General features: G+C 41.0%; 1 protein-coding gene across 1 annotated transcript in view; it reads right to left on the bottom strand.

The window, feature by feature from the left end:
- The window catches only part of ST8SIA1 (ST8 alpha-N-acetyl-neuraminide alpha-2,8-sialyltransferase 1), a 113,352-nt gene that overhangs the window by 43,759 nt on the left and 56,083 nt on the right, over nt 1-13,510 (bottom strand). The window contains exon 5 of the mRNA XM_009879768.1: nt 9,821-9,913. Coding sequence (XP_009878070.1) covers nt 9,821-9,913 — 93 coding nt within the window. The remainder of the gene's footprint in view (nt 1-9,820; nt 9,914-13,510) is intronic.

Genomic DNA, 13,510 nt, shown 5'->3' with positions numbered 1-13,510 from the left:
TACTAGAAAAAAAATTACCTCTATCGCAGCTGAAACCAGGACACTAGTGAAGTGCACTTTAGCTGCTTGCTAAGTCTACACTGTAAACATCAGTAAGATGGTGGTGCTGAGATACCTACACATGCTGGTACTAAACCAGTTATGAGAAATAACCAATTTTGGGTCAAAAAGGTGTTCCGATTTCCACACTGGCTAGCATCTAGAGTGCCAGCTGGCTAGAACAGGACTAGCACTGGTACCCAGAGCTGAAAAGTCTCCAGTTAAAAACTACACCAAATGCCTTAGCTATGAAGCATCAGCTTCTGCCTTGCCCCTACTAGCAGCCTCTTAGTATTGATGCTTTCCAACAAATCAACCTGCCTACATTTCTCTCAAAGGACAGACTATACTTCCAGCATTGAGGATGGGCAGAAAAGGCTGCCTGGACATACAGACATACATCTGGAGACTGAAGAAGAGATTGTCTCATCCACATCCTCTGGGATTTTTTGGCTTGGAAAGCAAGTCCAGCCAAAGGCGACGTGAATGTAAGAACCAACCCTCCCTGATGGGAAAAAATACCCAAATCAGGTTTTTGGTGGGTGTAAAGTACTGCAGTGGGAGCTACACCAAGAAAGAATCTGTTCCCCTAAGGACTCCATATTGGCATTTCTCTCTCCATTTGTCCTTTCCTTCAGTGTCTATTCTAAGTCCTACTGATTTAGTTGTCTTGCTGAAATTCATATTGAAATAGTGTTCTACGTATTTTACTGAGAAAAGCGTTGCTGTTGGTAATAAACAAGTAAATCCTTCCAGACGTTATATGAATGAAAATATTAATAGTCTATGAAAACCAAAATGTCAGCCAAAAAGCATTTCAAATACTTTTGTATTCATTGTAACAAATTGAGAGCGCAAAAATAAAAACGGGGAGGAGGCTTCTAAGGCACAAGCTCTTGCTGACCCACCCAGCAACTGGTTTCCCAACCTACCTTGCTGCCCAGACTGAAGATTGCTGAATAACCATCAGCCTCTGCACAGTCCATCAGCCTCTGCCTGAGATGGGCAGCGCTGGGATCTCACAAATCTGCACAAATCAGCAGAGATTAGCAGAGGAATAAAACTCACCAGTCTTCTCAGCTAGATTATCTCGTTCCCAGCAATCCCCTCCACTGCTTAATAAGAAAATAGATACTAATTAACCTCTCTGCCTCTTTGACACCTACGCTTAACCCAAAGCTTTTGGCCTGTGGCTAAGTCCATAAGGCTAATTCTTACACTCCTGTGACTGCCTCCTGAATTTGGAGGCTTTCTTTGAAGTTTGTGGGATCACATGGCTGCAGATGCTGCTAAAAGTGAGAGTTATTTTTTAGAGATGAGAGTGCAAGAAAAAGTGGGAATGCCACAATCTGACAGAGTAGTAGTAGTTTTCTATGTTCTTATTATTTGCAGTTTTTCAGATTGCAGGATGCCTTGTATCTTCATTAACTAAAAAAAAAAAAAAAAAAAAGTATTTGCTTTCCAATCAATATCTGAAAAAAATCCAAGAGATGGGATAGCAGCAGAAAAATCTGGGTTAAAGCCAAAGATTGCGAAGAAAGATTAGTTACCTAAACATGGATTAGGCACTTAACAATCTCTGGGGATGTTACCCTGAAAAAAATTGGGTCGCTCATACAAGACACTAAATTGCTTGATCCAGCAAAACACATATAAGTTGATCCAGCAAAACACATATAAGTTATTCCACTGACTTTGAAGATATTACACACATACTTAGACACAAGGTACTTGGGTATGCTATTCCACATACTAGCAGTAGGATTTAGAAGCTCTCATATCAAGTCCTACTGCAGCAATACAAGGATGAAAAAAAAAAAAAATCACCTTAATTAAAAGAAGCATTATTTGCTCAAGGACATATATAGACTTCCCATTTCACAAACCTAATAATGGAAAACCAGACAGCTGGTTGTCTTTCTGTTTGATACTTCTGGCAGACTTTTCAATACAGTGGTCCTAAGAAGACACCAGGAGGTGGGGGACAAAAAAAAAGAAAAAAAAAAAAAAGAAAAGAAGCAGTCTTCCTGCACTGGCTCGCCAAGAAAATGAAAATGTGTGAGACAATGTGTTAATGAATATCAGCACATATGGGCAGGCACTAGTGATTTTGGTAAGGCAAAGATTTGCAATTAAAATGCCATTCACAAAAGAGATAACTACGATTATCATCAAAATCACAATTTAAGGTAGGAGACATATAAATGCGTGTGTAAGATCCTATTCCTCTCCAATTGTACAATAAACACGCATTAGAACTCAAATGTGAAGATATTTCAATCAGAAATCCAAATGGATTGTTTTAATCCTGGTATCTTCAGTCTCTGCTTTATGATAATTACTAGTAAAATACTGTGTTTTCTTTCAGAGAAAGCATCAAACTATGATTTCATGACACTTCATTTACCATTTCCCATTTCATCCCCTAATCACTTAGCACTTTAAATTACTGTAACATGGAGACTTTTATAGAAGTTCTCTGGGAACTTCTTCCTAACACCTAGCAATTGCTTTTGCTGTCCTCATCTCCACCACCTTAGCTAACCGTACCCCCCGGAAACTGTTACAGCCCTCCTCAGTCTTCTCCCTTCTTCTCCCCTACCAGATTAAACAACTTTTCCTCTCAGTTTCCTAATCCAAAATTTCAGCCCATGGTTTCTCATCTCATCAACAGGAACTGACATTTCTCTTTGAAGCCACTGGTACATTTTGAGACACCTCTAGATCCAACAGTCCTTTCCTTTGGGCTTAGGCTTCGTGCTTCTCTTTCTTCCTGCTCTTCATTGCACTTTGCAGTTGACTCTCCGTGTTTTGGATTTGGAACTTTTTGAACACACGGTGCCAAATCCAAGTACAGTACCACAGCTGAGGCCATAGTTGAGCTTAAATGTATCTCTTCATGCTTTCCACTTCTTTAGATAACCCAACACGGCATTTGCTGTTATCTAAATAGTAGGACATTGCCTATTCATGCTCAGCCACTGACCTAACACCACATACTTCTTTTCAGCAGAAATACCACCTAGCCAGTAAGTCCCCCAATTTTTCGCGTATATGTCCCCACATGGAAGACTCTACATTTGCTCTTTCTGCGTAGCATTCTGGTTAGTTTAACTTTTCATTACACCTTTGAATTCTAACACTAATGCTTGCAGTGCCACTTCAGCTGGTATTGGCTGCACATCTGTAGTGGGAAGATAGATGCTTTTCAGTGTGAATGATCTACTCCTATGATTTCAAAAGCTGACTTTAAAATTGGAGCTGTACATATGGGGTTTAATTAAAATGAATTCAGTTATTTGGGAATGTTTGATTCAGCTGCAAAAGACTGTTCCACATAAGCCTCCTTACATAGGTTAGGATTTCTAGATCACTGAAATGTATGACTTTGCAGCCAAACTCTACGACTTTTCCAAGGAAAAATATCTAAGTCTCATCTGTAAAAAGCAAGGAAAATACAAAACAGATTAGCATTTTTAAAAAGTATTCTATATACTTTTCTTACTTCAAAATAGATTATAAACCTGTTCACAATGGAAATTAAGGAGAGAGGGTGCAGATAAAAGAGTAAAAGCCATTGATTTCAATGGAGTCAAAGCATGGTTATAACAGCATCAAACTGTCCTAATCACAGCATGGCTTTGTTACAACTCCACATGTTTGTTCATCAGCCAGTAAATCAGAAAAGTCCATCAGAAATTCTGCATTTTTTTCCTGGCTCTGCCTTTGGCCTGGTTGTAACACTGGCAAGTCCTCTCCATCATCACACTTTCGCTTCCTTTTCTATTCAAATGTGGACAAAAAGAAAAGGTGTTCCTCACAGAGAGAAACTAAGGTTTCTGTTGTTAATAAACTTAAAGCTTTTAAAGGAATTTTGTATTAGAGGAGAGAAAAGATTGATTACCAACAAATGGGGCTCCATGCAACTGCCATATACAGAAGGGTTTATTATAGTCTTGCCTCTAAAGAAGTGCTTCCCACAAATTTTATCCCCTTGCTGTTGGCAGGGATGTTCACAAACTCTTGCAGAAGAACATAAAAGGGCAGTTTTGCAATGTGAATGAAAACAATGTTTCTTATCACTTTGGCACACTTCTCAATTAAATAATCTGAAGTATATTCATATACCAGGAATGAAAAAAAGAACCTCTATGTGAATTATTTAAAATCTGGTGGTTAAACTACTGCAGAAGGGAAGATCTCATCACCTAACTCCTATGGAAAGGACAAAACCAGCAATAAAGGCTTTCCTTCAATAACTTTTTTTATGGGTGGTTCAGTTGGGTTTGTTTTTTGTTTTCTCATCTTTTTCAATTACCAAATTAAAATGTAACTACCCAGAAATGGAATATATAGTTTTTACATGGAGGCATAGTCAAGAGGAATTCTGATGTTCCAGTGTCAGCAACAGGCCTAATATTGTACATCGGTACAATCAAAAATGAAGGAAGCTTTTATCAAATTAAATAATTACCTCTGTTCCGTCTTTTTATTTTTAATGGCTTAAGCCAACTGGACTCAAAGATGTCTTCAGGACTGAATCCAGGAAAGATTGTTAGTTGGCTCTAAAATGTAGGGAGAACTGGAAAGCAAATTTAATCCCACTCAAATTTCGTGGGAACCTAATAAACAACAGCGATATTTAACTGACATTTCAAAGCTCAGAGGCAGAATCATTGCATTTGTTAGCCTTTAGTCTCATTCCTTCATCTTGCTTTAGTGCAGGAAACTGGATGCAGCAAAAACTTGTCAAACATTGCAGAGATCAAAAAAGTGAATTAATTTACTGAAAAAACCTGTTCACGTTCAGTGATGGAAGTTCATCCTGAGCCAAAAAGCGTAACAGCTGATCCTAAATCTGGTTATCCAAGTTTCAGTCAGACTATTTCCGTTAGCAATGTTATAGAACTGTTGAGAGGGTCTACTACAAAGACTTTAAAAAAAAAAATAATCCACATTTCAAAGAATGAAGATTGATACCACCTCAACTAACCCTTCGCTTATTTCTGTATTCAAAGCAACAAGGCGCGCTCTAGTAAAAACACTGTAGGAGCAGAAACACGATCACCTACACCCTCACCCTGTCTCTGACAGCACAGGTATTTCACAGAAATTTTCATAATGGATTTAATTATGGTAACCTCCAAAGCCCTAAACACATACAGGAATGACCTGGTCCTCATCCAAGTGGATTTCTTTGATGCGGGGAGAGGATATCAAACAGGGGTGGTGGAGCTCTGCCTCAGAGCCTGGCTCTACAGTGCACAAAGCTCCTGCTCCCGGGGACTTGCGCGGTGCCGAAGCAGCAGCAGAGGAAAGCCGGAGGTGGGAAAGAGCACCTTGGCTCTTCCCTTCAGCAGAAGGGCTCTCCTCTCCTGCTGGACCAGAAGCATCAGTCCATGCTCTGCCCCTGCCATGGACTTATGTGCTTTCCATGTGCATGGTGGGCTCAGGTAGCAGAAGAGTCTGACTTCTCCCTTCATTGGTGAGAAGGACGTGGGGAGGGTTTTCTCCAGGGGAAGGAACAGATCTCATTACTCATCATACAGCGAGGATTGCGAGGGCAGAGACCCCGAGTCCCCCTTCGCCATCTGCTTCTCATGCTGCGAGCATCAGTAGCAGCCCCCAGAGCAGCTGCACAACTGCCTGCTCTCCCCCCAGATGCAATGTGTGTTCCTTCCAGCACCATCAGTGCTGAGAAAATACAGCACCCTGAAAGGAGAAGGGGGGAAGGCTTCACACAATTCAACCGATTATCGGATTTTGTCTCAAAAACAGTGTTGGGAGGTGTGTGCTACATACCTCGGGGTCTTCTGTCAGTTACACCGATGCTGAATTATGGCAAATGAAGAATGCTACCATAGTCGTCGTGCCATTTTCTAATGAGATTATTTCTACACAGGTCAGAAACACTCACACAGCTCGTGGACAAAACACTCACCAACAAACATCAGTCCATCTGAAACTTACTGAATGCTGGGAAACCATCTACTTGAACTATTATATCCATGTTAATGATGATCTATGTGTGCATGGACAGAGCAAACAGACATGGCAACTAGAACAGAATATTGCTGCAAAGAGCATTTGTCTGAGGATTTAATTAAAACTTTAGACAAAAGCTAAGAATATTATTAGATGACAATTGCAAGAGTAGTTGAAGATGGTAAGAAATTCCTGGAATTTGCTTCTCCAACAGCCCAGAGCCAGTGACTTCAGAAACACATAATATCCACATCCCGAATAGTAACTCTTTGCATATCTTAGTCAAAAATCTTATGCCATTCGTCAAAAATCATCACTACCTATTTAAGCATTTTTATGTTCACATGTGATCCACTGACTAGTCCCTCTCCACAGAGGTAGACAAGTGTTCCGAATATCAACCTTGTTGATTTTTTCACAAAGTCTAAGAACAGCAATAGGCACATCACAGGTCTCTTTACTGCACCACCTCTTTCCAAGCAGTGACTTACAGCGGCTACTTGTGGGAAGAAAATAAAAACCAGGACAAATATAGAGTAATCTTCTGCCTAGAAAGTGTCTCCCTGCAGATAAGACCAAGCTGACTAGGGTGGTAGGGTAATGAACTGGAAACATCAAAGATACTAACCTTTTTGCAGTCCCTCAACCGTATTTGGGGGTAGGGGGTGGGAGAAGTCACAGTGACCCCAGGAGTAGCTTTATGAAACATTTCAATCCCAATTGCAACCTCAAACCAGGGTTTGACAGAGAGGTAAGGTTCAAACGCAAAGTGGAAAAAGAAGTTTTACACAGGCTCAAAGGACTGTAAGTTTCACAATTAATTGAAGGGATACGCTTGTGAAATATTTTAGACAAAAAAAGAAACTGGGCAGTCATTACGAGTCAGCTCAGCAAATTTCTATTGTAATACCTCCACAGTCAGTACTCCTGTATCGTATGAAGCAAAGTTAGGGTAGGAAAATCTCATCGTTTTTCAAACTGAGCACAATATTGGGCAAGTGAAAATTATACTGACTGCATAGTCATATTTACTGCTGAAAATGGAGTAGGAACTTGATCTCCGATTCCTTCATTATTATTTGCCTACTCAAAGTTTTGTAGAAGGCAATGCTGAGAAGATATCTCTAAAGTCAGTGTACACCCAGGTTAAAGTCCTGACTCTCCCATCCTAAGGTTCGAAGTCTAGAGGGACACAGTGGTAGCTCAGATATCGCTCTGTAATAATTATTGCCAACAATTTAGTTTTCTAAAGGCAATCATTCTGGCTTTAAAACTACACAGAAAATTGCCTCCACATCCCTGGTGTGACAACTTTGCTCTATCCAACACGCCTCATCATAAATTACCTGGTAAGGATAAATCTTTTAGAAGCCATGAATGGTGTTGCAGGACCAATTCACTAAATCTGCCGTAACACACTTGAGAGATAATTGAGATGTCAAGCCTCATCAATATCAACCTACTTAAAGTAAGGACAAGAGAGAAGGAGAAGAATGATAATGAAAAATACCATTATGTGAAGCTAGTTAACTTACAGCTTAGAAACAGATACATATCAGTCACCAATCTGAAGGTCCTTGAATTTCACGGAAGTCTGGACTTATAAGCAGTCTTAATTCCTTAAAAACCTTCTTTCCATTAAAATGGATTATTTGTTGACAGAGTAGTCATCTTTTTTTTCTATTTTAACTTCCAAGTTTTCACCTTTTTTCCAATTCTACCTTAACACACAGTAGGTAAAATAATGAGTTTGGCTAGCATACAGGAAATGTCAGTAAAATATTATTTAAAAAATAAAAAATCTCTTCCTGACCAGGCAGGGGAAGCAAAGTGTCAGATCTCTCAAGAGCTCCAAGCCTCAGAGGAGGTTTCTGCCAATTTTCAGCACTGTAAATTTGTTCTCTATGTCATTCTCAGTTACCGGTTATGTATCTCCTCCTAATCAATACACTTGCATATATATCCCACATTACTTTCTCATCAAAGGTCTTGCACTGCAGTTATCATCCACTCACTTTGCAAACTGACATTGAACACAATCCCTTTTCCTGTGGCCCATCTATTCCTTCCTCCCTTTCTCTTTTCCCATTTCCCTCCCCTTCCACTCCTCCTTGTGATATCCCCCTCTCGCAAAGTAGCGTCTCACTCTCTCCATCTGCTTCTTCAACCATCTGTTCACTCCTTTCCTTCCTTCTTGCTGGATAACTTCACAGGCTCTTTAGTGTAGCTCCATAGTCTCCTTGTTGCATCACTAAAACTCTTTTTCCTTTTCCTCTTCTGTCCAAAAATACAAAATACAGCGAGCTTTCCACTTTAGGCCTTGATGGAGGGGAGGGCGCAAAATAAACATCCAGGAGTTTAATAATCCTCTGCCTTGACAACTGTAAAATCCTTTGTAAACTTCATGTTTCACATTGCTCCTCTACATTTTATCCAAAACGCCATGGCCAAACTGATGTTCTTTCCTTGATGGGATGTTGTGGCCATTTCATCCCGCGCATTAAATCAACCTCATTAGCCATCTACGTCCCACTGGATTTTCAGATTCCCCATCTTCAGGTCCACTGCCCTTAGCAGCTCCTTCCTTTTGCCTGGCACCTGGTGCCATCCTCTGCCAATTCTGCTTGGTTTGTTTTGCTCTCATCCCACGAGCACTTCTGTGCCTTCTCCTATTCAGACACTCTCTGCCTGGAATCAGCTCTTCAAGCTGATTACTACTCCATTTCCCTCTTGCCCACCCTCTCTTTCCTACTCTGTCAAAGGCTGTCATCTTTTCCACACACAAAACTAGCGAACCCTTCAATTCCTGATAGAGAGGGAAAATATTATATTTAAATACCATCAAACATCCATTTCCAAGTCTGTGCCTTTCTTCTTTCTGAAACACCTGGCTTTCTAGTATTCATTTTATTTCCTTGCTTTGCTTCCTTTCACAATCCTTCACCTCCCAGTACCCCCATTATATATTTTTTTATGTCTAATCATTTCTTGTTCATCCTCTTGGTTTATGCCTTTTCTCTTTGTTTTTCAGTGAATGTGGCAGGTTACTACCAGATCTTGTTCCACCTGAGAACAGCCTACCTCATTCAGGGTGATAAACAAATAACACAGTAATTAAAATTCAGGAAGGCAAAAATCAGAGAGATGGTGTTGAATTTTTTTTTCCCCTCCCTCTTCCCCTCTCTCATCAGCTACTGACATTTGGAAAATTTCAACCAACTCTAATAAACAACAAAAATTTGTCCCAGTTTCCTAAGAAAGTGAGGCTTATATGATCACAACCTGCCAATCGGTTCCACCCTAAGCTCTTTTGTGCCCGTAAGTCAGTATCAAACAAATAATATGAAGACAGAAAGGACCCAAAGGTTATCAGTGGTGAAGCAAAGAGAAACCCAAATTAGCATCTTCATTAACTGTGGGATGCAGCAGCCAGCTGGCCTAACCAGCAAAGTAGTTTGGGCCACCCATCAGTATGTGTCTGGCTTGGAAGCAGCCAAAGCACCTCCGGCACATGCCTGGTGTATGGTAAAAGGAGGGAGCTGGAAGCACTGAGCAGAGTATGAGAGAAGAACTAACTCTGTAAAAGCCAGCCTCCCTTAGTTTCCCCACTTACAGTGAAAGGATCAGGGGTTTGGTCTTGAATTATTTCCCCTAACACCAAACCATTGCCTATTTCATCTTTTCCAGATCAGAAGATCATTAAGAATGTAACTCTGATGCGCTAATATCTATAGCACATATGAAGCATGTTTAATTTCATCTCCCCCGACCAGAGAAGGAACAATATGCTCTCTACCTTTTCTGAATTATACTGGGATTTGCCGTCACCAGCTGGGTTTTCGATCCAACATCCTTGGTGTATTCACTGGATAGAGGAGGAAGGTTGCACCTGTGCACAGAAAGACAGTCAAGATTTTAACTGACATTCAGGATTGATGGGCTTCAACCTCAGTCTTTTTTAATTTGCAAGTTCGTAGGTGTTTTATTTTAAAAGAAAAAAAGATAAGAAGAAAGCTGTCAGAAAAATGTGAAAGTGCTGTATAAATACTGGACAAAGCTACAAATATTCTTTACTGTGCCAAACCTATGAGCACAATAGGACATTTTTGTACCAGAGTGTGGGGAAATGTAGAAACAAAACCTTTTGCAGAGATGATCCTATGTAACTACAAAGCAAAAACAAAGACACAGACTTGGAATTTCTGACAAGCAGAAAGGCTATGGAAGAGGCCATTATTATCTATAGCAAAGACTTCCCCCCCCAAACTCTTTTAAAGTTCTGTTTTTCACTGTGTTCTGTCTTGTTACCAGTATCAGGCTCCAGACTGTTACCACTGTGTGGTATTATAAGCATTATACAGCTCACAAACAACAGGCGAGTGGCATTTTTAATAATACACTGCGGGGTATCTTCAGAGTACAGAATTTACCAAGAAAATACAGAGAAGAATTTTCAGTGGCTAATTAAGTATGTGCATCTCAGTTCTGCTCACAGTCTTGTTCTGGTGGGCAGGGTGATAACATAATAAAGAGAAAGCCACTGAGCAAATTTACTTTGGAAAGCAAAGCGCCAAGACTCTGAAAAACAGAAGTAGAAAGAAACTTCCAGACAATGAAGAGCCCTAAATGCTCCATAGTAAAGACCTGGGAGAAGAAGGAAGGTGCAGCAGATAAAGATGAAAATACATTCAAACAATTATGCACTGCTCCAAAAATTACAGTCAGGAGAAGTCTACTTAATACATACAAATTGCACCAAAAACTGGTGCATTTTTCATTTCAAATTTTTCCAACTTTTAAAATCAAGGATATGAACAATATTTTTAATGCTTAAAAGGCAAAAATGAAACCAGGATTCTCGGAGATAAGTAGAATTTGGGATTTTTTCAGAAAAAGACTTTTAGTTTTTTATGTTGTTGGGTTTTGTTGGTTCTGGGTTGTTGGTTTTTTTTAAAAAAAAAAGTTTTGAGCTCTACCATAGCCAAATTTGCCCTCCCATTTTTAAGTTCATCCATCAAATCAAGACATCCCCATTTGCACCTGCTGGCTTCATTGTTTTTCTGCAGCATGCTGGAAATGTGCAGCACAGAGAAGGAACACATGAGATAAGGAAAGGCAAGAGGCATGCAAGAGCATGTGCTGAGCAAACACTGACCCTAAAGAAGAGGGTCAAGCAGCCTCTGATTGCTTAAGCTCTGCAGACAACCACCCCCACAGAGGATGAGGAGCACTAGAAGAGGGCAGGCAGCAGCACAGAGAGTTGTTTAATGTTCGTGACTTCTCCTCCCGGTGCCAGGGAGACACGGGTTCCTTTGCTGCACATTTTATGCCTGTGAAGATGTACGTGTTCAAGGTGAAGATGGCTAGGTTCAAGGCCAGGTTAGATGGGGCTTTGAGTAACCTGGTCTAGTGGAAGGTATCCCTGCCCATGGCAGGGGAGTTGGAACTAGACAATCTTCAAGGTCCCCTCCAACCCAAACCATTCTATGATTCTATTATATGTCATTTTTCTCACTGTCTTCTCTATTTAACTCTCTGTAGCACTCCACTTCTGTGTGTGTCCTCCAGGCAGCCAGTGTCAGTCATGAAACCCTTGAGTCGAACAAAAATAAGTTGCTCACCCCATCTTTTTATCTAAATGATTCAGAGGCCCATTTTCTACACTAGCGAGAGCCAGGAGCTGGGGAGGTGAGCTACAGTTCAGTTTTTACAGCAGTTTCCAGGGGCTACTGCGAAAACTGTTGGGTTTTTGCACTACGGGTTGCCATACACTTCCTCCACACTGGGAGCAATCAGTCTCGTCATGAGAAAAGCTCCTGCTTCCACAGCAGTCGCTGCCTCCATTAGCATTGTCAGTGACCTCTGTAGCATTCAGAGAAGGGATCCTGGCACTTGTGACAGCCGAGTGCGGCAAACGAGCTGCACAAATTCCTGGCTGCACCTCCCCGTGTTATGGTTCTGTGCAACGTCAGTGCCCAGAGAGGACACTAGTGTGCACACTGTATACTCCCTGCAATGTTAGTTAATGCGAAACATCCCACATTCCCTATGAAAAAAACGTGGTGGTGCTAATTTGCATGTATTTGCATACAAATACCGGCTCTCAAAAACATATTCTTAAATTCACATCATCAGGAAATGGCAAGGAGAAGGACAGCAAAGTCCCACCTCTATGGAACATAGATGAATTCAACGACATTCACCAAGAAAAATAAAATTGCCAGGAATGTTTTCTCATTTTCATGACTACGTTTGTTAATATGTGCACAATTCATTGAGATCTCAGTTAGGAAACAGCTTCTAGTTTGGTCTACCACAATTCAAGAGAAGCTAGACAACTTAAAAAGAAACCAGGAAAGAGGACTCAAAATAAGAGGTTTCCGAAAATGCAATCATTGAGAAGAAGAAGAAAAAAAAAAGAGACAGACTAGAAGGATAGGGGAGGTTTAATTCCCAGACATAAATAATGCTAAAACCTTAAAAATCAGAAAGGTTTACCTAAAATAAAATAAAATAATAAATAAACGCAGCAATAGGTTGCTACATGCACCTGCACTAGATAACATACAAATTAATCAGATTAATACTATTTGGAGAGGTTGTAGAAACGCTCTCAGTAGCAGTTTTCAATGGCAGGTCAAATAAATATTTGTGAAGCAAGATATATAGGTAATTTGCCTCAGAGCAAAGATACGGCATAAATGATATCTGGCAGATGACAGTTTAATGCTCTCTGATTCAAATAAACACAAACTCATAGGGCAAGCTTTTAAGAAGCCATTTTTTGTTGAAGTTTATTAAAAGCACTATGAAGGACCAAGATCTCTTCCTAGTTTTTATCATCTTAACACCTCAGTAATGGAATTTCTTTCACAAGCCAGTCCTAGATGCATTATTTAAATACATCTAATTCCTTTCATGAGTAAGTCCCATTCCCAGCTTGTTGTGCATGAAAAAAGCTGTTTGGCGAGGTAGACACGCTGGAGGGGAGGGATGCCATCCAGAGCGACCTGGACAGGCTGGAGAGGTGGGCCCAAGCCAACCTCATGCAGTTCAACAAGGCCAAGTGCAAGGTCCTACATCTGGGTTGGGGCAATCCCAAGCACAAATACAGGCTCAGTGGGGAATGGCTGGAGAGCAGCCCTGAGGAGAAAGACCTGGGTGTGCTGATTGACCAGAAGCTCAGCATGAGTCAGCAATGTGCGATCACAGCCCAGAAGGCCAACCGTATCCTGGGCTGCATCAGAAGTGTGGCCAGCAGGACAAGGGAGGTGATTCTGCCCCTCTACTCCACTCTCGTGAGACCCCACCTGGAGTACTGCATCCAGCTCTGGAGTCCCCAACATAAGAAGGACATGGACCTGCTGGAGCATGTCCAGAGGAGAGCCACGAGGATGATCCGAGGGCTGGAGCACCTCTCCTATGAGGAGAGGCTGAGAGAGTTGGGGCTGTTCAGCCTGGAGAAGAGAAGGCTCTGGGGAGATCT

This window comes from Charadrius vociferus, unplaced genomic scaffold (assembly GCF_000708025.1).
Source record: "Charadrius vociferus isolate BGI_N301 unplaced genomic scaffold, ASM70802v2 scaffold90, whole genome shotgun sequence".
Taxonomy (NCBI): Eukaryota; Metazoa; Chordata; class Aves; order Charadriiformes; family Charadriidae; genus Charadrius; species Charadrius vociferus.
Note: the sequence above shows the minus strand (reverse complement) of the source record. Positions and strands in the feature narration are given on the sequence as shown.